The sequence below is a fragment of the Syngnathoides biaculeatus genome, chromosome 15 (genome assembly GCF_019802595.1).
Source record: "Syngnathoides biaculeatus isolate LvHL_M chromosome 15, ASM1980259v1, whole genome shotgun sequence".
In the NCBI taxonomy this organism is placed as follows: domain Eukaryota; kingdom Metazoa; phylum Chordata; class Actinopteri; order Syngnathiformes; family Syngnathidae; genus Syngnathoides; species Syngnathoides biaculeatus.
Window position 1 is genome coordinate 19,807,345 of NC_084654.1, and position 25,144 is coordinate 19,832,488.

The 25,144-nt window shown below is 44.4% G+C and overlaps 3 protein-coding genes across 4 annotated transcripts in view; all 3 read left to right on the forward strand.

The window, feature by feature from the left end:
• aqr (aquarius intron-binding spliceosomal factor) overlaps positions 1 to 5,650 on the forward strand; it is a 64,497-nt gene extending 58,847 nt beyond the window's left edge. Inside the window, exons 34-36 of the mRNA XM_061843886.1 lie at positions 1,149 to 1,323; positions 4,044 to 4,154; positions 5,326 to 5,650. Of these exons, the coding sequence (XP_061699870.1) occupies positions 1,149 to 1,323; positions 4,044 to 4,154; positions 5,326 to 5,565 (526 nt within the window). The 3' untranslated portion in view covers positions 5,566 to 5,650. The remainder of the gene's footprint in view (positions 1 to 1,148; positions 1,324 to 4,043; positions 4,155 to 5,325) is intronic.
• A 10,040-nt stretch (positions 5,651 to 15,690) lies between these two features.
• Positions 15,691 to 19,511, forward strand: LOC133513802 (actin, alpha cardiac muscle 1). The gene is made up of 7 exons (XM_061844890.1): positions 15,691 to 15,714; positions 15,953 to 16,091; positions 16,286 to 16,610; positions 16,692 to 16,853; positions 16,928 to 17,119; positions 17,516 to 17,697; positions 19,250 to 19,511. Exons 2-7 carry the CDS (start codon positions 15,963 to 15,965, stop codon positions 19,391 to 19,393), a joined length of 1,134 nt encoding a protein of 377 aa, XP_061700874.1. The 5' UTR covers positions 15,691 to 15,714; positions 15,953 to 15,962; the 3' UTR covers positions 19,394 to 19,511.
• A 2,476-nt stretch (positions 19,512 to 21,987) lies between these two features.
• On the forward strand, positions 21,988 to 24,778 carry LOC133513273 (gap junction delta-2 protein-like). 2 transcript variants are annotated; one of them, XM_061843888.1, is made up of 3 exons: positions 21,988 to 22,344; positions 22,698 to 23,139; positions 23,230 to 24,778. In XM_061843888.1, exons 1-3 carry the CDS (start codon positions 22,274 to 22,276, stop codon positions 23,587 to 23,589), a joined length of 873 nt encoding a protein of 290 aa, XP_061699872.1. In that variant the 5' UTR covers positions 21,988 to 22,273; the 3' UTR covers positions 23,590 to 24,778. The 2 variants fall into 2 exon arrangements, with proteins under 2 accessions (XP_061699872.1, XP_061699871.1); XM_061843887.1 differs by having other exon boundaries at positions 22,698 to 24,778.
• Positions 24,779 to 25,144: the final 366 nt, after the last annotated feature.

Consider the following 25,144-nt stretch of genomic DNA (forward strand, 5'->3'; position numbering starts at 1 on the left):
TTTAATATGGAACTAGACAAGTTTTCATTTAACAATGAATATTGAACAAGCGAGGCTTATATAAAAAAAAAAAGTAAACGTACAGGCATGGAAAATGTAGTTGCTAGTAATACTACTAATAATAACAATAGTAGTAATAATAATAATAATTTAAACAAACATATCAAAGGCATATTAAATCAAATTTAAATAAAAATTGGATGCCTCGTTTCTGTTTGCAGCCTTCTGAGATAAATGTCAAAATTAGCTTCTTACACAGGCTAATAAATTTGAAAATTTAAAAAAAAAAACATATCTATGAATAAATCAACCATTCAGGCCTTAATTTGAAATTGCCTCACGGGCCAAATATAATTGCGCGCTGGAATTTGACACCTATGCAGTAATGCTAGCTAGCGCCGCGCTAACAGGGTCGGTTAAAAAAAAAAACATATCTATGAATAAATCAACCATTCAGGCCTTAATTTGAAATTGCCTCACGGGCCAAATATAATTGCGCGCTGGAGTTTGACACCTATGCAGTAATGCTAGCTAGCGCCGCGCTAACAGGGTCGGTTAAAAAAAAAAACATACTGGTAAAAATCACTGAGACATGGTAGTAACACACTAGCAGAGCGCTAACAGGGCCGGACCGGTAAAAGTCACTTCCTCGGCACATATATTCCACCGGAATCCCTCTGACCTTTTCCGCTCGAGTGCCCCCTTGCGGCCTTTAGAAAAAAATGCACATATTAGCCGCATCACCGCATAAACCGCAGGGTTGAATGCGTGTGGAAAAAACGTTGCGCCTAATAGGCCGGAAATTACGGTACTTATTTGATATAGCTCAGTCCATTTTTACAGAGAGAGAGGTCCTTTGTTTACGTTGAATTGTCCAAAATGCAATATTTCCAAATGTTGGAATACAATTTGCAAAAATGTCATCTTTTTCCACGGGATGACGTGCGGGCCTCGTGACGCCGCTGACCAATTCCTTCACTCTCGCCTCTAATCGTGTCTTCGTCCAAGGCGGCAACAAAAGCGGTCACGCCAGAACGAGCTCACAGAAACACGACCTTCCCTCAGCCGTTGCCGCTTGACACATTTAGATGATTCCATATATTTTATATTTTATTTATCAGCGTGACGGCAACGATTGCTCTCCGCAGGGATGTGAGGCGACTGGTGGTGGCCATGTCCCGGGCGCGCCTGGGCCTGTACATCTTTGCCCGGGTGGCGCTGTTCCAGAACTGCTTCGAGCTGACGCCCGCCTTCAACCAGCTGACGGAGCGACCCCTGCAGTTGCATATCCGGCCGCACGAGTACTACAGCCAGGAGCAACCGGTACGACGCAGCTAGGATATTAAATATGCATTGTGGGAAATTATGTATTAATATTAAGGCCCAAGTGTCATGCCTATAAACATTCTAAAATAGATAAAATTATTCACTTCAATGTCTATACGAAAAAATTAATATGAGCGGAGAGCGCGTCGTCCGTGCGCAAAGTTGCGGAAGTCTCGTTCGACATCCAACTGGTGGCCATATTGGCTCCATCTTCTGTCCGTGACGTCACCCCGGACTATGGGACACGGACACGCCCCTTCTGACACGGAAGCTCTTTTCTGACAACCGTTTCGAGCCGTATTTCGATGATATGCGGATCACTTCTAACTGACAACAGACTCCCAGACAGTATGCATGAGCCAGACCGGCCGAAGCCGTCCGCCGTGGACACAATCGAGTGAAGTGATCGGGGCAAGATGACCCTTTCATTTCGTTTCGAGCCGTATTTCGATGATATGCGGATCACTTCTAACTGACAACAGACTCCCAGACAGTATGCATGAGCCAGACCGTCCGAAGCCGTGTTCGGCGCCGACAGGTACATCGGTTAAGGTTAACCTTAAGAGTCACTTCCTGCTTCTTGTCGAAAACAAATCCCTCGACAGGATTTTCATGGCAGGAGTTACAAAAGGCCATATATGTCAAAATCGTGTATTGTGGTGGAAAAAAAAAAAAACGGATGGGTTCATACCGGCTGGCGTTTGGCGTGGACCTTTAACATTGCACCCAATATTTTCACTGCCGTTTCTGGTTAGGAGTTGTGCCGGCGGGGTGTCGCTGAATAACCGCTTTGGCAATGTACGAACGGCGGCCGGGTGTTTGGGTGGGGCGATAAAATACATGAGTAGACTCAAGTCGTCTCTAAATATTAAACTTCGTCTTCCCCTTATGCTCCCCCCGTTAACGGCAATTTGCACACTTGGGAAAGGACGGACCCCGGCTATAATTAACCCCCGCCCTACTCCCCCCGAAGGTCAGACGGCAAACCCCGCCCACAATCTCCCCAAAGCCCACATCGCGCTCGTCGTCTGGTCCGCTAGCAAGTGTTCGTGTGTGTGTGTCCGAAATCCGCCCGGGGTCTCTGACGCTTCCTGTGACTGGAGAGTGTTGGCTCGGTTCCCCCGGTGGGGACAGTTCTTTCAGGCGCACACATGCGGCCCCCGCTTAAGACCCCCCGCCCCACAGATGTCGAGTAGAAGTCAGTCCCATGTTGTTTGGCACATGGCGCCGAGCTGTCAACGTAAACAATTCAAGTCTTCGCACGTCCTATGGAAACCTATTTCAGTTGCGATGTTCAAAAGAAGAAAAAAAAATTAGATATCTCCCTTTTCTAATTCTCAATTTTCTTAGCCGCTTATCCTCACAAGGGTCGCGGGGAGGGCTGGAGCCTATCCCGGCTGCCAAGGTGCAGGAGGCGGGGTTACACCCTGAACAGTTCTGAGGTTCCGGGTTCAATGCCGGACTCGCCTGTGTGGAGTTTGCACGTTCTCCCCGTGCCTGCGTGGGTTTTCTCCGGGCATCCCGGTTTCCTCCCACATCACAAAATAACATGCAACATCAATTAGACACTCTAAATTGGCCCAAGGTGTGATTGTGAGTGCAACTGTTTGTCTCTTTGTGCCCTGCGATTGGCTGGCAACCAGTTCAGAGTGTACCCCGCCTCCTGTCCGTTAACAGCTTGGATAGGCTCCAGTGCTCTGCGCAACCCTCGAGAGGATAAGCGGCGAAGAAAATGGATGGATGGATGGACTATTTGAAATTTTGGTTAGATTTTCACAAAGAACCATGGAAGTTGACAAACTAGATTTGCCTTTGCGGGCCCCATAAAATCACGTGGCGGCCTGGATATGGCTCCCGGACCTTGAGTTTTGACACCTGTAATGTAAGGTATCGCAATTGATCACCAAAAAAACATTTTTCAACTCCACCTCAAGTCGTCTCTGTGCCCTGCGATCGGCTGGCAACCGGTTCAGGGTGTACCCCCCGCCTCCTGCCCCTTGACAGCTGGGATAGGTTCCAGCGCTCACCGTGACCCTCGTGAGGATAAGTGACAGAGAAAATGGATGGATGGACTGTTTGAAATTTTGGTAAAGATTTTCACAAGAACCATGGAAGATGACAAACTAGATTTGCCTTTGCGGGCCCCATTAAATCATGTGGCGGCCCGAATATGGCCCCCGGACCTCGAGTTTGACACCTGTGATGTAAGGTATCGCCATTGATCATCCAAAAAAAAAAAAAACATTTTTCAACTTCACCTCAAGTCGTTTCCATGTACCCTGCGATCGGCTGGCAACCAGTTCAGTGTGTACCCCGACCTCCTGCCCGTTGACAGCTGGGATAGGCTCCAGTGCTCCCAGCCACCCTCGGGAGGATAAGCGGCAAAGAAAATAAATGGATGGATAGATACTGTTAATTTCACACGGACATCAAAAAAATATCCATTTAAAATGCGTTGCAAAACAAAACAAATAAAGGCCTCCGTCATTTTTTTTCCCAGAAATGTTCGAAATTATTTGCACGCATATTTAAAAATTAAAAAAAAAAAAAAGCGAAAATCCCTCCCTTTTCTCCATCGGGTGTAATTGCCGTTATTTCAGCTCATAGATGCTGTCGTTTAAACGTGGCCGGAAAACTGCAATGACAAAAAATTTGCCTCCCTCAAGTGAACAATTTTTGGCGTTCCTGTTCCTGATTTTTGCTGTTTCCCTTCCCAGAGAGACGCCTCGGACAGGCCGGACCAGGTCATCCAGAACATGCCCGAGATGGCCAACCTGGTCTACAACATGTACATGCACATGATGCAGACGTCGCACAAGTACAGACAGGTGACCGACAACAGCGTTTATTCATTTGATGCTTTTTAGTCAGCGTCGCACTTTGTATGGGTGCTCGAATATATTACAAAAACTTTTTTTTTTTTTTTTTAATATAAATCCTCCTCTACTCAACATAAGCACCCTTTTGTTGGAGGCTGCTCCTTTTAGAACAAGTATCATGGAAATGATGATACTCGCTCGGATAAATCAAAGACTTATTTGGTTTTACGGGCAATTTTCTCTCCGTTTGTTGAGGCCTCTTTAGAATCTGTCACACGCACACACAAAAAAATTATGGATGCTCGCTGCACGAAGGTGGATTTTTTTTTTTTTTTTATTGTGGATTTTTTCACACAAATTTAGAGATGATTTTTCATGTAAAATCCTCTTTTGTCAGCCCACCCCTTCTTTTGAAATGTATGGTGCGAAAAAAAAAAAAAAAGGCCCCAAAAATGGTTTTGATCCACGTCTTGTGTGACTTCAAGTTTTTATTTGCTAATTTTCTAAGATGATTTTTTTTTTCTTGTCATATTCCAGCTTGGCTCGTTATATTACTTAAAAAAAAATACTCTATTTGTGAGACCATTCACTGTCTAATATGTATTTTGGGACGGTGGAAAAGCTGGTAAAGCGTCTGTCTCGCAGTTTTGATGACCCGGGTTCGATCCCGGCCCCCACCTGTGCGGACTTTGCATATTCTCCTCGTGCGCTGCGTGGGTTTTCCCCGGGGACTCCGGTTTCCTCCCACATCCCAAAAAAACATTCAACATTAATTGGACACACTAAATTGACCGTAGGTGTGATTGCGAGTGCGGCTGTTTGTCTCGATGTGCCCTGCGATCGGCTGGCGACCGGTTCAGGGTGTACCCCGCCTCCTGCCCGTTGAGAGCCGGGATAGGGTCCAGCGCTCCCCGCGACCCTTGTGAGGATAAGCGGCAAAGAAAATGGATGGAAATAGATGTATTTTGGGAAAGGCGAATTCCAATCTCATTCTTGTATGGTTACTTTTTATTTACTACCACTTTACTTTTACAACTACAGTCTAGTAATATTTAGACATCTTTATATTTTTCGATCGAATATTTGTATTTTCTGCAAAATCAGACTCGGGCATCAAACGCGATCTAGTCTCTGTCTGTCTGTGCCAATTGTCACTCGCGTCGCTCTCCTCCTTCTGCAGCAGCAGCAACTCGCCAAGCCTCCGCCGCAGGGCGAGCCAGCTGAGGAGGGGCAGGGGGAGGAGACCCTTGAGCAAACCCCCATGGAGACGGACAGCCAAGATGGAGGAGAGGAGGCGGCGGGCGACGCCGGCGAGCGGGAAGCCGTGCAGGAAGCGACCGAGATGCCCGAAGACCCCGTACAGGACGTTGACGCTGACAAAGTTGAGGCCGGCCAGAATGAAGGCGACAAGCAAGAGTGATAAAGTCGGCAACTCGGTTGAGAATTATTGACAAACGTGATTAAACATTATTTTTCCCACCTTTTTTAGTCATTTTTAATAAAAAAAAAAAATTTATACAAATAATAAATGTGCTCTACGTCTTCCTTTACCGCGTTAATCGGCACACCCGCTTGGATCATTTTAGACTTCAGACGGCATGTGACGTGTCGCTTTCAAGGCAAGGTTACAGTTTCGAAGTCGGGTTTCCAAACAGGGTTGAGGGTTCAAATTCGGCTTCGTGTTTCGAAAAAGGATTTTAGTGTTTCAAAATATTTTGTGTAAAGTTCTTTGTAAAACAACTCCAGATTTGTCACTTTCAGACTTATAGTTCGCTGATGGTGTAGTGGTACACACGCCTGTCTTTGGGGCGGGCAGCGCGGGTTCGATTCCCGCTCCGTGGCGGTGTCTCACTGGTGACTGGTTCAGGGTGTAGCTAGCTAGCTGGGTTAGTCTCCAGCTTTCTTGTGACCCTTGTGAGAATAAGTGACTTGGATAGTAGATGGATGGATAGACATGCAGTTCATCTTTAAAATACATTTTTTTTTATCTCAAAATCTGTTGTAGTTCCTGCTCCTGCTGAAACATCAATTGCAAATCCTGTCCTTTTTTTTTTTTTTTTAAACGAGAATTCAGAGAAAAAAAAGAAGGTCACCCGACCCCGTGACTGCAACGGTCATGTTGTGCAGTCACATGCACCAAAGCATTTTGCAACATCCTCCCCGTGGCCTCTCACTGGGACTTGTGTCTTCTCCCCCCCCCCTCCTCCCCCAAGGCACCAACTCACCACCTCCACGTCGGGCTCGATTATCTCATTTGAGGCGGTGGGACGCGAGCGGCGAGGGAACCAACGACCAGAAGAAGAAGAAGAAGAAAAAGTATCTGTTGCTGCGTCGTCTGAAGGTGAACAATTTTTTTTGTTGTTTTCTTGTCCTGTTACTCGTGACATTTTTGCAGGAACTTGCAAATGATGGCTCGGAAAAAGAGAAGTCGCTTAAAAACGTAAACGATGCCGAAAATGTCACGGTTGGGGAGGGCTTTGGGTCAGGGGGTGAGGTGGGCAGTTTCATTTACTGTTTGGGTAGGGGTGTGTTGAGTTATGCAGGCTTGGAAAAAGTACCCAAAGTGGTACTCGAGTAAAAGCACAAGCGTATTTCACAGAAAATGACAATACATAACGTTTTGTAGTACGCTGTACAATTAGAAATATAATTTACATTTTTTTTTTTTGGGGGGGGTATTGGAGTCAGGCTGAGCTGCAATCGTCCACTAATATTTCCTTCATTCAAATAATACAAAAAGTACATTTTACTTTAGTTATTTCATGAATCACTCATAATTTCTCAACTTTTTAAATTATTTTTAATTCATTTGAATTTTTACTTAACTGATCACTTGTATGTATTTTAACAGGGCTTTAGTCTCGCAAATTTCAGAGGTTTTAATTTTACAAAAAAAAAAAACTTTACTGCCGCGAATAATGCGTTTATTATCACATATTCAGTCAGAACAGTTTAAACGCGTCCTTGTTTTGAAATATGAACGGCGGTTGCTTTTGACCACATTGCTGCGGAAGGACTCTGCACGGATGATTAGTAAATTATTCGAGAACGAGCATTATGTTGAAAAATTATCGAAATGTGATGCCGGCTAATCTGTTTGACCATCGTGAAAAGCCGAAATAAACCCAAAAATATGGATTTGATGTGGCGGTATTAGTCAAAACTCTATGATTCTTTTTATGAGGACCTATGAAAACATCTCAAGGACCCATCCTTGAAAATGATTGAAGCCAAAGTGCCGAGTTGGCTCATTTGAGAACAATTCGTTAAAAAAAACAAACAAACAAAAAATCTCCAATGTACATGGAAGCGTGTTGCGGCCGCACGTTAAACTTCGGTAAACCTCTCCCTGACGGACTTGTTTTTTTTTTTGTTGTTTTTTTTAATATGCATCATTCTCAAATGAGTCCAATGCATATTTAAAAAAAGAAAATAAAGCATCGGTCACAGTAATGTTTACGTAGGTTAACGTGTGGCCGCAACGCGCTTCCGTGTACGGGGGCTGAAGCCTATCCCAGTGGTTTATTTTCTTTCTTTTTTTTTTTTTTTTTTAGAACAATGCATATTTAAAAAAAAAAAAAAAAAAACGTCTGTCACATCGAGACTTTTCTACGCGAATCTCGCCGATTTACTCACCAGATCCACGTGTAGATCCAGTTGTCCAAGACAAGCGGAAGCGGGTTAACAGTCCACTTTCTTACATGCGAAAACATCAACTTCGGCATTAAATATGGCTCCTCGACGCCAAGTCTCTCATTTTTCCACGTACCTTCGGTTATTATCACCTTCTGAATCTTTAACGGTATCGGACAAAACTCTGGGCGTCGCGCTACAAGACGTATTTTCATGCCGTCTCCGACCGACTTAGCGTTGAACGATGCCTTGCCAGACCGGCCAGTCGCGTGATTTCGGTGACGTATGTGCACGAACTCTCTATCCTCAATTGTGGTCGCTTTTCTCGCCAACGGCGTCAAATGTCGAACTTTTCAGACGCTAATATTGCATTATTGTGTTTTGTTTTTTTGGGGGGGGGGGTTTCTGAGCAGAATGGCAAACTGCAGCTCGTTTTTCTGGTGCCTGGCGTGGCTGGCGCTCCTGCTGTTCTTCGGCTGGCCCGTCGGGATCACCCTGGGGGGCCTCTACGGCCTGGTCAGCCCGCTCACCACCTGCCTGGGCCTGGACCGGCTTTCCGACCTGCTCCTGGAGGGCGCCAACCTGGGCCGCACGTGCGCCCTCAACATGCGGCAATGCAAGCCGCTGTGCTGACGTTCTCGTTTGCCGACGCCACGCGCCTTAGCGTGTGAGCTAGCGCGAGTTTGCCGCTCGCCGGGCTTGAATTGGCGATGACGCTGCCGAGCGGAGATGAGAACTGAACGATGGCGACGCCCCGACTCGTGAAGGCGAACTTAGAATGCGATTAATCCAGCTTTGAACTCGCGCCCGCTGACTGAATATCCCCCCGCCATGTTTGTTTGCGGGACGAGGTCGCAAAGAACATGACATAACATGAACCTATCCTTATTATTGTTTTGCTATTATCATTTGTTGTTGTTTGTGTGCGTTTCTACACGGCGTCGAATGTTTTAAATAAAACGATCATCGCAAAATTGCGCGTGATGTGTGATCTACTCATCAGATTTCCACTCGCCGTTATTTTGAAGCGGAACGACGCCTGACTTTGCTAAAAAAAAAATTATTTGTTGATCGTAGAAAAACTTTGTGGAGAAACTACGTACCGCAAGAGCGCAGACACATTCACGCATGACATTTATGAAATATTTTTGATCAGCGTGCTAGTACAAGTTATCGCTTTAATCAATGGGTGACGCCAAAGTCAGAGAAACATTTCCCCTCTTCTTTATTCATTTTGCAGGAAGTGTTTCTATTCATAGGAATAGCGAAGATTTTTGACGCTGGGGATTTACGCCCGACCGACTTATTGAACGCCACAAGGAGGAAAAAACAAAAGGAACAAACTTTCTCCTTTGGAGTTTCTCTCCTGACTTCAATTCACCTTCCGTTTTAGTCGTTATTTTCATTTCTTTTACACGTCTTTTTAGTGACGATTTTAATTTCTTTTCAATTTCATTCACTTTTCATTTTATTTTTTGGTGATTACATTTGTCTTGTACAGCGGCGACAGAATACTGTATGCTTGAAAAAAAAAAACGAAAAAAAAAAAAACATGCTAGCTCAGTTTAAAAAGTAACACTGTGCTAGCTTCTTTAGCATTATCTTTATGTCCCAAACGTGAGACGCGTCAGTTTTTTGCAAATGTTTTCTTAATTACTGTAATTCCCGGCCTACAGAGCACACCTGGTTACAAGGCTCTCCCAGTACATTTGTAAAGGAAATACCATTTGGTACAGACATACGCCGCAGCTGTGGAAAAGCCGCAAGCGCCCACATTGAAACCCACGTTAAAACACGAGATATTTACAAAGACGGCACACAGAATTTAACGCTAGCGCCGTTGCGCAAATGCTAACACAATCGCCAACATGCTAGCTCGAATGCTAACGCTAGCCCCGCAGCTGTGTAAAAGCCGCAAGTTCCCACACTGAAACCCACGTTAAAACACGAGATATTTACAAAGACGGCACACAGAAATGTAATGCTAGTGCGTTGCTCTAATGCTAACACTAGCGCCAACATGCTAGCTTTAACGCTGTGTAAAAGCCGCAAGTGCCCACATTGAAACCCGCATTATAACGAGATATTTACAAAGACGGCACACAGAATTTAACGCTAGCTTTTGCGCTCATGGTAATACTAGTGCCAACATGCTAGCTCCAATGCTAACACTAGCACTGCAGCTGTGGAAAAGCCGCAAGCGCCCACATTGAAACCCACGTTAAAACACGAGATATTTACAAAGACGGCACACAGAATTTAACGCTAGCGCCGTTGCGCAAATGCTAACACAATCGCCAACATGCGAGCTCGAATGCTAACGCTAGCCCCGCAGCTGTGTAAAAGCCGCAAGTTCCCACACTGAAACCCACGTTAAAACACAAGATATTTACAAAGAAAGACGGCACACAGAAATTTAACGCTAGTGCGTTGCTCTAAGCTAACACTAGCGCCAACATGCTAGCTTTAACGCTGTGTAAAAGCCGCAAGTGCCCACATTGAAACCCGAATTATAACACGAGATATTTACAAAGACGGCACACAGAATTTAATGCTAGCTTTTGCCCTAATGCTAACACAATCGCCAACATGCTAGCTCGAATGCTAACGCTAGCCCCGCAGCTGTGTAAAAGCCGCAAGTGCCCATATTGAAACCCACGTTAAAACACGAGATATTTACAAAGATGGCACACAGAGTTTAACGCTAGTGCATTACCCTAATGCCAACACTAGCGCCAACATGCTAGCGCCAATGCTAATGCTAGCGCCGCAGCGGTGTAAAAGCCGCAAGTGCCCACATTGAAACCCACGCTAAAACACGAGATATTTACAAAGACGGCACACAGAGTTTAACACTAGCGCCGTTGCGCTAATGCTAACACTAGCGCACACATGCTAGCTCCAATGCTAACGCTAGCGCTGCAGCTGTGTAAAAGCCGCAAGCGCCCACATTGAAACCCACGTTAAAACACGAGATATTTACAAAGACGGCACACAGAATTTAATGCTAGCGCCGTTGCGCAAGACACGTCCCCCCCGACGACCGTTGTCAGCATCGGCAAACTATTCTTTTTGGGGCGGGTTCAGGAACAGTTTTTACCAAAACCAGAAAAAAAGATGCTAACATTTTTCACAGTGGCACCGAATGCGTGCGAACAACTGTCGGTAGCAGTAGCACTGCTGTCAGTGTCAGCCGAGGATGAAATGAAGATTGAATATTGATTCATGTTCTCATCAAGTATAGTAAAACCATTGAGATGATTCCTGTTTGACGAGAATTATCACAGTTTTTTTTTTTCAAGGACTTCATCTGGCTCAAGAATTAGGAGAATTTTCCTCAAATAGACATTTTACTCCATTATTATCTAAAATCTGAGAAGTGGGAACAAAAAAGTTACTCGATCAAATTTCAGAATTTCCACCGCGATTATTTCTGAATCGACCTTCCCCGTTGAAATGTTAATGATGACTTTGAAAGATTTTATTTTTTCATTCATGGAACGTTTTCTCACTTACGGAAGCATATTGCTGGCACACTAAAAAAATAAAAATAAAAAAAAGGTCGCTATCACGATATAACATGATATGTTTCGCATTATTATGTGGATGTTTCATGTTATATTGTGATAGCGACTAAGAAAACTAAAAACTAGGATAAAAAGGGCACTAACACGTTATAACGTGATATGTTTCACATTATGATGTGGATGTTTCAAGTTATAACGTGATAGCGACTAAGAAAACTAAAAACTAGGAAAAAAAGGTCACTATCACTTTATAATGTGATATGTTTCACATTATAACAGGTTATAACATAGAACTTATTAGGTTTTACCGTGATGTGTTTCATGTTATAATGTGATAAATTACGTTATAACGTGGTTCATTTCATGTTATAACATGAAAGGTTTCACATTATAATGTGAAATGAATGAATGAATGAAATGATTCATGTTATAACATGTAATTAACCACATTATAATGTGAAACATGTTATAACATGAAACATCCACATTATAGCAAGTATTTTGTTGTAAATCTTTTGTCCCTGGAAAACAACTCAACAAAACTCCTAGAACTTATTATCATTATACAGTAACATTTCACGTTAAAATTTGGATGTTTCATGTTATAAGGTGCAAGCGAACTTTTTTTTCTTGGTGTTGCAGCAATATGGAGTAAGTACGGAAGCATATTGCTGCCACACCCCAAAAAAAAGAGGTCGCTATCACGTTATAACGTGATATGTTCCACATTATAATGTGGATGTTTCATATTATAACATGATAGCGACCTTTTTTTTCTCCTTAGTTTTTCATTAAGAAAAAAAAGATCGCTATCACGTTATAATGTGATATGTTTCACGTTATAACACAGGTTATAACGAACTTATTAGATTTTACCGTGGTATGTTTCATGTTATGTGATTACATTTTATAACATGGTTCATTTCGTGTTATAACATGAAACGTTTCACGTTATGATGTGAAATGAATTATGTTATAACGTGAAATGATTCACGTTATAAGATGTCATTAACCACATTATAATGTGAAACATAGGCTATAACATGAAACATCCACATTATAATGTGAAATATCACGTTATATCTTTTTCTTAGTGTGGCAGCAATATGGAATAAGTACGGAAGCGTATTGCTGCCACACCGAAAAAAAAAAACGTTATAATGTGGATGTTATAACGTGATAGCGACCTTTTTTTCTTAGTTTTTAGTTTTCTTAGTTTCTTACGATATCATCTTACTGATATGGATATAATCTTACTGATATGTTTCACGTTATAATGTGCTTAATTTCTCATTATAATGTGAATCATTTCATGTTATAACATGAAAAGTTTCATGTTATAACGTAATTCATTTCGTGTTGTAGTGTGAAACTTTCAAGTAAAAACATGATGTGCTCTACATTATAACGTGATTTGTTTCATGTTATAACGTAGATTTGTTTTACATAATAACGTAGTAAATCATAGATAAATTTCACACTCTTCAACCCACGCCTCAAAAGGCAATTACTTCTGGTTCTACTACATTAGTACATGTTCTTGCTCCATGTGTAAGAGCTAATCTTTGGGTACACCACGACTCCATAAAAAGCTCACCAAATCCATGTTTTGTGCAACACTCAATGAGCGTCCCCTTCAAGCTGTGACTTCCTGTATGCCACCGTGGAAGGATGGGAGTAACCACAGGGTCGCAACAAGTTCACACCAACCTTTCAGGTTATAACGTTACAGAAGCGTATTGCTGCCACACCCCAAAAAAAAAAAAAAGAGGTCGCCATCACGTTATAAGATATGTTTCACATTATAATGTTTTAATTTCTTTCACATTATCACGTGAAATGTTTCATGTTATAACATGAAATGAACCACGTTATAACATGTAATTTATCACATTATAACATGAAACATATCACGGTAAAACCTTAGTTCCACATTATAACCTGAAAAGTTGGTGTCTATGGAAGCGTATTGCTGCCACACTAAGAAAAAAAGGTGATATGTTTCACGTTATAACGTGATATGTTTCACGTTGTAATATAATTAATTTCATGTTATAGTGTGAAACTTTCATGTTATAATGTGAAATTAATTATGTTATCACGTGAAATGATTCACGTTATAATATGCAATTAATCACATTATAATGTGAAACACATCACATTATAAAGTGATAGCGACCTGTTTTTGTGTGTGTGTTCGTGTGTGTGTGTGGCAGCAATACGCTTCCATACTCGAAAAGAAAATTTAAATCATTGCCCGAGCTGCTTCCCCCAACCGCAAATGACACGGAAGGGTTTGTTTTTGTTGAACAAACGCCCCAATCGGACCTATCGGCACTCGGAAGGACGTGTGCCGTCACGGCGGAAAGGTAAATATACCCGGATGGATTTCACTGGTGGGTGCTATTTACATTTCTTATATTGCTCATCGGTGCCGTGCAAATTAAATGAAGACAACGACAGGCACAATTCCCGTGAGGACGTGTCACGTTTTCGTCAATAACATCCAAGAGGCTCATTATACTTAAAACTGATGCAAAATTGATCGATGGTCGAATAGCTCAGGCGTGTTGGGTGTGGGGGGGGGGGTCTCTATTCAGTAATTTGGAATATGGAGGATGTAGATTAATAATTAATATAATAAATTATAATTATTATAATAATTAATGATAAACTTTTCTATATATGTATTTATTATTTATTTTTTACATTGATTCTTATCACTAAGAAAGATAAACAATACCAAGAAAAAAATTTATAAATCAAATGTGGCCCTTGAACACAAATGTTTTCCCAACACTGGTGTAAATCGTTGAACATTTATAATTGTATTGATGTCCGAGATTAAATGTAAGCATTAAAACTGTTTTTCATTTTTCATTCGGGGTGGGGGGGGGGGGGGTTGGGGGCTACGTGCCCCTCTTTGTGCCTGGAGGCCTTGAAAGAGGTAACAGCTGCAGACGCCAGCTGTTTGCCACCCGCACACTTCACGTAGGTTGTGTGTGCCGCTTTGTTTCCGGACAGTCAAATGGGGGGGGGGGGGGGGGGGGCAAAAAAATGTAAAGCAGTAAATAAGCAGCGAAGGACAGCACTAAAAACATGTAAAATGTGGACAATATTGCACAAGTTAAGCGTCATATGGAGTGAATTGTTGGCAGTTGGGCACTGAAACAATAATTCAACATTGTGGGTGGGACAAAGCGCTCATATACTTAAAATATTGTTGATATAATAACAATAATTAAAACCGGTCAAGTAAACATTATATTCGGATGAAAAAAAAATGTACTATGAATATTTCGGAGAAACTGGAAGTTTTCCTTTTACCGTACGACATAAATGTATCTTGTGTTTTGATTACTTAGATATGGTATATTTAAATTATATCAAAAAAACATAAAATTTAGATTAGGTCATAACTTCGAAACAGGCAACATTCCGGACAATGTCTAATTGATACATTTAATTCACATATAATGTATTAATAATGAAAAAAAGTAAAACTTGACTGACATCCTGTGCTCTGAAACTTATTATATATTCTCTATGCATATATATTTGTCATATTTTGAAATTTCAAAGCCCTGGAAAATAAGATTAATTAAAGCAGTCAAGTAAACATGAAAAAATGCACTATGAATATTTTTGAGAAAACTGGAACTTTTCCTTTTACCGTACAACATATATGTATTGTGTTTTGATTACTTACATATGGTATACTTAAATTATATAAAAAACCATAAAATGTATACGAGGTCATAACTTCGAAACAGGCAACATTCCGGACAAATTCTAATTAATACATTTAATTCACATATAATGTGATTAATATTGAAAAAAAGTAAAACTTGACTGACATCCTATGCAGAAAATATCTCAACTATATTATATATTCTCTATTGATACATATATGTCATATTTTGAAACTTCAAAGCCCTGGAAGATAATTTACATGCGCAAAATCTACTTTGGCAACTTCAACAGTTCTCAATACGTAAAATAATACGGAATTACTTTTGAAAGTTATACAAGAATTATGATAAAACGACTGCCTTCGTTGCAATGAAGGCAAAAGACGAGAATTGTCACATGGCGAACTCGTCAGTTGTCACACGGTCACGGTCATGGGCCTGAGTCAAGATCTAAAGACGACGCTTGTCTTCGTCCGTCCGTCCGTCCGTCCGTCCTCGCCCCCCCCCCCCGCCGCCGCCATCCATACATGGCCCCGTCATGCCATTCATGGAGTGCAGTTGTCAGTGGAGCGCCGGTCGACCAAATATGGAGGAAGCACGACAACCCCCCCCCCCCCCACGCCCACACACTCACCCCCCAAGGCTATAAAACGGCCTGACCTGACACCCCGCCACTCCCCTGCTTGACGCTCTCGCAAGGTGCCTGGTGCTGATCTGGTGAGTAGAGGAACTGGTCCAAGTGAGGATTTATACCAAGAAGATGGACTGAAGACTTGATTTTCTTTTCCCACACTCAATCGTTTAAGTGCAATCAAGTCATTTCTTCTTGTTTCATTAATATTCATTTTGCTGTATTTTGGAGATTTGCTACTAATATCTCCATCCCGAGAGGTCACGTGGAATGCAAAGTCCTAGACACCAAAACCCTAACCATCCCTCTCCGATGCCGCCGCAGTGTTGACGCCATGTGCGACGACGACGAAACGACCGCCCTCGTGTGCGACAACGGCTCCGGTCTGGTCAAGGCCGGGTTCGCCGGGGACGACGCGCCTCGCGCCGTCTTCCCGTCCATCGTCGGCCGCCCTCGTCACCAGGTACGGGATGCCGAAGTTTGCGCAATTGCGCCAGCAATTCGGTTCGATTAAACATCTTAGAAGTGAAAACGAGAGAACGTTAGGTTCGGGTTTGCTTGAGGGTTAGAGTTAAAACCAATCCCATCAGACTAAACCGGTAGACCGGTATATCCGACTTCTCATGACCGAGCCCTGCCTGCTCCGTTCTCTCTCAGGGCGTCATGGTGGGCATGGGCCAAAAGGACTCCTACGTGGGCGACGAAGCCCAGAGCAAGAGGGGCATCCTGACCCTGAAGTACCCGATCGAGCACGGCATCATCACCAACTGGGACGACATGGAGAAGATCTGGCACCACACCTTCTACAACGAGCTGCGTGTGGCCCCCGAGGAGCACCCCACCCTCCTGACCGAGGCCCCCCTCAACCCCAAGGCCAACCGCGAGAAGATGACCCAGATCATGTTCGAGACCTTCAACGTCCCGGCCATGTACGTGGCCATCCAGGCCGTGCTGTCCCTGTACGCCTCCGGTCGTACCACCGGTACGTTGCCAACACTGAACAGGAAGTCACCGAGTCTAAAATTGATTGCACGCGCTAACGAAGCCGCAATCTGATTCCCAGGTATCGTGCTGGACTCCGGCGACGGCGTGACCCACAACGTGCCCATATACGAGGGTTACGCTCTCCCCCACGCCATCATGCGTCTGGACTTGGCCGGCCGCGACCTCACGGATTACCTCATGAAGATCCTGACCGAGCGCGGCTACTCCTTTGTCACGACAGGTCCGTCTCAGTCCCGACGCCGAAACCTTTTCTTTGGTTCCGCTTCGCGAACGCTAACGTCCCGCCTCCCGCAGCCGAGCGCGAGATCGTGCGTGACATCAAGGAGAAGCTGTGCTACGTGGCGCTGGACTTTGAGAACGAGATGGCCACCGCCGCCTCCTCCTCGTCCCTGGAGAAGAGCTACGAGCTGCCCGACGGTCAGGTCATCACCATCGGAAACGAGCGCTTCCGCTGCCCCGAGACCCTCTTCCAGCCCTCTTTCATCGGTACGTAGAACGCCGTCTAGTCCACGTTAAACAAATAAGCGCCTTATCAAAGATGGAGTAGATGCCAAGTGTCTTTAATTTGGAGATACAGATTTTCGCCGGAGATCAGCCAGACAGCCATTCTTGCATAAAGGGAAACTTGATCCCCAAGTGTTTACTGCTGGCTACATTTTGCCGACGGCTAACTGGAAGTCGCATTTCACCCCCCCCGCGTCTTATTTAAAGCAGCCGCATATTGTTCACATTTGCTGCCGTCAGCTGTCGCGGGAAGTCGTCTTCCTTCGCGCCTGTTACTGCAGCTGACGGCGGTGTCGGCTTCTTTGTCGAGTTTGGGTCGCGGGGCAGAAACGCGGCTAAGCTAATCCCCCACCCGTCTGCGTACGCGCTTTTTGGCAGGCATGGAGTCGGCGGGCATTCACGAGACCACCTACAACAGCATCATGAAGTGCGACATCGACATCAGGAAGGACCTGTACGCCAACAACGTCCTGTCGGGCGGCACCACCATGTACCCCGGTATTGCCGACCGCATGCAGAAGGAGATCACCGCTCTGGCCCCCAGCACCATGAAGATCAAGGTAGCTACGACACGTGGCAATGTTTAGGTTTCCAACGACGTCACCACCGGCCTTAGATCAATCGGATAAATTAAAGATGGAAAAAAATTCCACGCTTCACCTATCGCCTGTGATCTCTGACCTCTACGACACACAAGGTGGCGTAATTGGAAACCTATCCATTGAGTTGGGAATGGTGCGAAAGGTAACCCTCACAATATTTAATAGCTGGACTGTTTTAGGACAAAAACGACCGAACAAAATTTTCCATTATGACGACAAACCAAAACATTCCGCTAACAACGCATTCCACAAACATGGCCGACATGCTGGATGTACGAATGCACTAGTATGCAGACACAGACCAAGTCCACAAATATGGCCGACTCCTGTGCTAAAGATATTCTACGGAAGCATATTACTGACACACCAAAAAAAAAAAAAAGTCACGTTTCACATTATAATGTGAATCGTTTCACATTATAACGTAGATTTGTTTCACATAATAACGTAAATTTTTTTTTAAATACATTTCATCACTCTTTACCCCACCCCTGAAAAGACAATAATTTCCGGTTCGGGTGGGTGGAGACCTTTTAGAGTTATATATCAAACATATACATTCCTGTATGTCTACCCAGATCTTCAATAACACCCCTTCATTTTTTCAAAAAAAAAAAAAAAATGATTTAAGATTGAAAAAGAAGACGCACGTTCATCGGGCTTCGCCGAATTGGCTCTGCCCGGGACCTGAACCGGAAGTTATTGCTTCGAAACGGTGTTTTCTGCAGGATGGATAGTTCGGCAACACTAAATGACTAAACGATGTCTGATGGAATCGTATTGCTACCGCCCATCCGAACCGGAAGTAATTGTCTTTTGGGGGGGTGGGGTAAAGACGGGTGAAATTTATGATTTTCTTGTTATTATGTGAAATGAATCTCTGTTAAAACGTGAAAAGAATCTATGTTATAACGTGAAATGATTCACATTATAATGTGAAACTCGACTTTTTTTGTGTGTGTGGCAGTAATACGCTTCCGTAATATTTAGCCACATAAAGTAGATAAAACAAGATCAACAATACATCACAAGCACGAGGGGGGAGGGGGTGTCATATTCTTTTCCTTACGTTCCTTTCCAAGCTAGCCAAACCACAGTTCACAAAGATGGCTAACACGAGGTCGTAAAAATGCTACATTTAGCGACCCAAACCTAAATAAACATGCCATCAATACCAGAACTAAACCCCAGAACGTAGACACCGACTGACTCCACAAATATGGCCGACATCTGTAATAAAAAGTCTATTTTCAGCCACATAATGCATATAAAACAATATATTAGCGTAAGGGGGAGGAATGAGCATACTCGTTTCAAAGCACATTCATCCAAAATGGCTGCCACGGAGTAAAAATGCTCAATTTAGTTCAGAAAACTAAATATTAAAAGTTTTGCAGTACATGTCTAAAATTGGTCAATTTAGCTGTTTAGAAATTTAGCTGAGCTATGCGTAGGGGGGGAGGAATATGCGACAAAATTCTCACGAAATCCGGTTTTTGCTTGTGTTCAGATCATCGCCCCCCCTGAGAGGAAGTACTCCGTGTGGATCGGCGGCTCCATCCTGGCCTCCCTGTCCACCTTCCAGCAGATGTGGATCAGCAAGCAAGAGTACGACGAGGCGGGACCCTCCATCGTCCACAGGAAGTGCTTCTAGGCCGGCCCGCCCTCCTTATTTTTTTCTTCCGCAGCAGCGATTCATTTACCGCCGTCCAACTATTTGTTTACAATTTATACATGTACAGCTTTATAAATAAACAAGAGCCCGGGACTTGCAACGCACCCCTCTTTGTCTTTTATTTTTTATTTTTTTTATGGAATCGCTTTGGCAGTCGAAGTCACCTCTTAAATTAAATTAAAACCAGATCCAAAAAAAAAAAAAAGTGTCCTTTGTACCCGTGATTAACGAGTAAAGGTTATTAAAGATTTGAATTAGATAAGATTACAGCGAGCGGGGAGGATAAGCCACCTCGCCACCGTTTCATTGAGGGGAAAATACAGATGGTCATGTGACCCGGATCCCTTTTGATAAACCAGAATCATCATAACAACGAGAATATAATTTAAAGGGCTAATGTCGAGAAACGAGTCGCTGTATCGTATCACTGACCGGCAATTTGGAGCGTGGCTATTTTTTTTTTTAACCCCGTACACAACGTTATTGCAAAATTAATTAGAGACAAATTAATGGAACTGCCGCAAACTGAGAAATGTCGGAATAAGTTACACTCCACTTGCATTGGGGCCAAGATGGGGCTGTTATTACAAAAAAAAAAAAAAGCCGACATTTCTCAGTTTGCGGCAGTTCCATTAATTTGTCGCATTAATTTTGCAATAACGATTTCCAAAAAAAAAAAGATGGCATCAACTTTGTAAAATCAATTACCACCACCTAGAGGATCGGAGTGGAACATTGCTTGAGGCGTTGCGATGTGCCAGTATACACAAACCGCGCAAGTGTCATAATTAAATCAATGAATTGACAACTATCCATCCATCAATTTTCTTTGCTGCTTATCCTCACAAGGGTTGCGGGGAGTGCTGGAGCCCATCCCAGCTGTCAACGGGCAGGAGGCGGGAAGGGTAAACCCTGAACTGGTTGCCAGCCAATCGCAGGGCACATCGAGACAAACAGCCCCACTCACAATCACACCTAGGCGCAATTTGGAGTGTCCAATTATTGTTGCATGTTTTTGGGATGTGGGAGGAAAAAGGAGTGCCCAGAAGAAACCCACGCAGGCACCGGGAGAACATGCAAACTCCACACTGGCAGGTCCGAGATCGAACCCGGGTCCTCAGAACTGTGAGGCCACCTATTGACAACTAATCATTCATCAAATGAATCCAAACCCTATTTTGGTAACGATTAATCATTTATCATCATCACCCATTGCTTATCGTCGTTTACTCAAAATAAGACATTAGCAAACATCGGCTTTCACTTTGGAAAAATATTAAAACATTTTCCCTTTACTTTCTGACATGTTACGAGCCAAACCAGTCCCGGAATCATAATCAATAAATCGTAAGTTGTAAGTTTCATCAATCGTTATTTGCAGCCATCGTATGAATTCATTCTCAGAAGTACACATCCAGTGGAAGAGTATCAATACATTTTCCTAAATTTTTTCATCTCTCAATTTGACTTTCCCCTTCCTCTTTGTATCTTTCCATCTATTTTGTTATTTGGCTCGTAGCTCCAGGTGATATTTCTGCTCTGTATTAAATATAAAATCCACACTTTTAGCCCAATAAAATACTTGTCTAACTCTGCGATGATCAAAGTGTGGTCGACCTCTCAATAATTGCATGCTGGCTCCCTCCGATGGCACACAAAAGAATTACTGCCCAAGTACAGTTTAGGTGATATAGAGTACATTTGCATTTATTTGCTTTTTTTAAAATAGTTTTATGCAAGTACAATTTATATTTAACTTGTACGTACAATACATTTGAAATAACTCATTAACTAGATCTGTTTTATTCGCCTATATCTTGGGCAGTCTCTTTTTACATGATTTTTAAGGTGGTACTTGTGTTGGAACTTTATTTTCCTGGACTGAGTCCGTTTGTTTTATTTGATTAGATTTTTTGAAAAATAATATTGGATGTCATTTTGTCCGGTTCACAATATAACTTGGATTGAAAATGCCCAGGATGTCCAACACAGACCACATTGAGACCTAAATTATGCATAAACTAGTGGGGTGGGGGGGGCTGCGTGGGTTTTCTCCGGGCACTCCAGTTTCCTCCCACATCCCCAAAACATGCAACATTAATTCCACACTCTGAATTGCCCATAGGTGTAATTGTGAGTGTGGGTGTTTGTCTCAATTGGCCGGCAACCAGTTCAGGGTGTACCCCGCCTCCTGCCCGTTGACAGCTGGGATAGGGTCCAGGGCTCCCTGTGACCCTTGTGAGAATAAGCGGCTAAGAAAATGGCTGGATGGATTTGTGTTTGTATTGTGACAGTGAGAATATGCATCAATTGCATCCTATGTTCAAGTGAAGTGAATTGCTCCAAGCGGGTGCCTGCGTGAGGAGGAGGTAGAAGAAGAGGAGGAGGAGGAGGAGGAGGAGCGGGGAGGAAGAGGAGGAGGTGGGGGCAGTACTTAAAGGCGGATTAACGCCGGCAAAGACATTCGGCGCGAGCTCCCCCTCCACGCGGGCACCTGATGTGAGGACCGTGCGCGCACAGGAGGACTTCCAAGTCATCCACCCCCCCCCCCAACACCACCACCACATGACGGGGGTCAACGTGGCGGCGGCGCGGCGGTGGGAGCGCGCAGGCAGACAAAGAGACGCTCGGCGGGATGCGTTCTGACGCCAGGCTCGGACTCTTTTTCGGGGGGAAGTAAAACGAGAACAAAAAAAAAAAAAAAACAAACAAAAAGAAGAAGAAGAGGTTGCTCTTTTTCAAATCTTTTTTTTTTTTCAGGGGGCGGGGGGAGGGCGGGGAGGGTGAAGGCGACAGGACCGCTGGACCGGCACCACTGCCACCACTTGTGCCCTCTTCTGCTCCTCCGGATGCTCAGAAATGGGGGAATGGACCATACTAGAGAGGCTCCTGGAGGCTGCTGTCCAGCAGCACTCGACTATGATCGGAAGGTAAGGCGAGAAGAAGGACAGGAGAAACGCAGCAGCCTCCAGGATCGTCTTTAGCATGGTCCACAGTCCCCCAGCTTCTGTCTTGTGACCCCCCCCCCCCTCCTCGCACTCCCCTTCCACAGGAACCTGTCGGTACCCACCCCCCCTCCCCGTTTTCGTGTTGTGGTTTGCCCATTCCGTGTTGAATTAGGCTAGACGGTAAGGAAGGGGAAAACCGCTTCAGGACCGGACAGCTCCCCGCGCGCGTGGGGGGAAAAAAAAAAACAAAAAACCGTTCCAAGAGCGCCCGTCGGTCCCTCGTGAAACCGGTTCACTTGTTTTCACTTGTTTTTTTCCCCTCCCTGCTGAAAAAGGATCCTGCTGACGGTGGTGGTGATCTTCCGCATCCTGATCGTGGCCATCGTCGGGGAGACGGTGTACGATGACGAGCAGACCATGTTCGTGTGCAACACGCTGCAGCCGGGCTGCAACCAGGCGTGCTACGACAAGGCGTTCCCCATCTCGCACATCCGCTACTGGGTCTTCCAGATCATCATGGTGTGCACGCCCAGCCTGTGCTTCATCACCTACTCGGTGCACCAGTCGGCCAAGCAGAAGGAGCGCCGCTACTCCACCGTCTACCTGACGCTGGACAAGGAGCCCGACTCGCTGCTGAAGCGCAGCGGGATCGGCGGAGGGGGCGGCGGCGGCGGGGGCGACGACTCCGCCAAGAAGATCAAGAACACGGTGGTGAACGGCGTGGTGCTGCAGAACGCCGACAACTCCACCAAGGAGGCCGAGCCCGACTGCCTGGAGGTGAAGGAGATGCCCAACTCGGCGGCCGCCAGAACTACAAAGTCCAAAATGAGGCGCCAGGAGGGCATCTCGCGCTTCTACATCATCCAGGTGGTGTTCCGCAACGCGCTGGAGATCGGCTTCCTGGTGGGCCAGTACTTCCTGTACGGCTTCAACGTGCCCTCTGTGTACGAGTGCGACCGCTACCCGTGCATCAAGGACGTGGAGTGCTACGTGTCGCGGCCCACGGAGAAGACGGTCTTCCTGGTCTTCATGTTCGCCGTCAGCGGCTTCTGCGTGGTGCTCAACCTGGCCGAGCTCAACCACCTGGGCTGGCGCAAGATCAAGACGGCGGTGCGCGGCGTGCAGGCCCGCCGGAAGTCCATCTACGAGATCCGCAACAAGGACCTGCCGCGGATGAGCGTGCCCAATTTCGGCCGCACGCAGTCCAGCGACTCGGCTTACGTCTAAAGACCAGAACGCCCTCCCCCGGCCCCCCGCCGCTCCCGCCCCTCGGAACTTTGGACTATCACGCACGCCTGCATCCGTGTCATGACTTTTCAACAGCGGGCAAGTTCCATTTCCCTTTCTTCTTTCCACGCGGTTTTGGGATTGGATTACGCGTGCTTGTTCCCGCCGACTCCTGCAACTTCTCCCCCCCCGTTTGCAACCACGTGTTCACGACCACACACACACCGGACACTTCATTAGGTACGTCTACCCTGTTACGACGATCCACTTTTTGGGGGGCGGGGGGAACACATTATCAGTGAGGCCGACAGATCATAATAATGACCGCCATCGTATTTAAAGGAGTTGGGGGAAAAACACCCGAAAAGCTGGATCCAAAAATGTCCTCCTTTGATTTCTTCCACCGGTAGGATAAGTAGCGCCATCAAAAGGATGCAAATATTTACATATACATATGGATCTCTATATATCACCGCATCCATACTTCAGTATTTTTGTTGCCTGTGTCACACCACTTGACCTTAAAAACTGAAAACAGCCGCTCCATTGCTTTTCTTATATCAACCGTCGCTGCAAATGCTAACGTCTGTGACTTTACCTTAACATTTATTTTATTTTATTTGATTTGTAGGACACACCAAAGCGCCCACAGATTTATTATTATTTATTATTATTATCATTTTTGCTTCTTTTCTTTATGTGTAATCAAGTGCCATACTTGTATATAGACATGAGAAAAATGTATACATATATAAATATATAAATAAATTCAAAACGTATATAAATAAATTCAAAACGTATATATATATATATATGAATATAAAATATTCACCATCAATGAGATGCTTATTCGCCCTGGATGCTAAACGACGCCCATCCCCGCCTACCCCAACTCAATGATTTCAATGCATTTATTGTGATTTCAATAAATTAAAAAAAGGCATATGAACTGCGTTATTTCAACTGTGAGAAATGATTTTTTTAAAAATCTCCCCTTAATGAAAAAAAAAGCTGCAAATATGAAAAATAGCACAAAGTGACGTTTTTTTTTAACCCCACACACACGCCCCACGGCAAAAAAAATAAAAATAAAAAAATAAAAAAAAATGCTCTGGTGCTACAATTTTGCTTTGTTTTCCAAAGAAAGGTTTGAAAATGTATCCCCAAAAAAAGATATAATAAGGAATGACGAGCAAATAAAAAGTGGGATTCATGTACACCGCTCGTGTGTTGATGCGCTTATTGTACGTGTGTGTGTGCGTGTATACGTGTGTCTGTGTGCTGCAGAGACTGTAGCCACGCCCACTCCACTGCGGGACACACCTTTTTTTTTTTTTTTTTTAACGTTAGGTACCGCATTCCGAACGCCTGACCTCGTCAGATCTCGGAAGCTAAGCGGGTTTTGGGCCTGGTTAGTACTTGGACGGGAGACCGCCCGGGACTAGCAGGTGCTGTAAGGTTCTCTCCCCAGCTAAAAATGGAGACGGGTTGCGTCAGGAAGGGAATCCGGCGTAAAAACTGTGCCAAACAAAACATCTAAGATGACACGCTGTGG

What these genes read in the sequence shown, in the direction of transcription:
- LOC133513802 (XM_061844890.1), top strand. Translation starts at nt 15,963, where the DNA reads ATGTGCGACGACGACGAAACGACCGCCCTCGTGTGCGACAACGGCTCC. An exon ending in CGCCTCCGGTCGTACCACCG is followed by an intron (nt 16,611 to 16,691) that starts GTACGTTGCCAA and finishes TCTGATTCCCAG; the next exon opens with GTATCGTGCTGGACTCCGGC. An exon ending in CCAGCACCATGAAGATCAAG is followed by an intron (nt 17,698 to 19,249) that starts GTAGCTACGACA and finishes GCTTGTGTTCAG; the next exon opens with ATCATCGCCCCCCCTGAGAG.
- LOC133513273 (XM_061843887.1), top strand. Translation starts at nt 22,274, where the DNA reads ATGGGGGAATGGACCATACTAGAGAGGCTCCTGGAGGCTGCTGTCCAG. An exon ending in CACTCGACTATGATCGGAAG is followed by an intron (nt 22,345 to 22,697) that starts GTAAGGCGAGAA and finishes CTGCTGAAAAAG; the next exon opens with GATCCTGCTGACGGTGGTGG.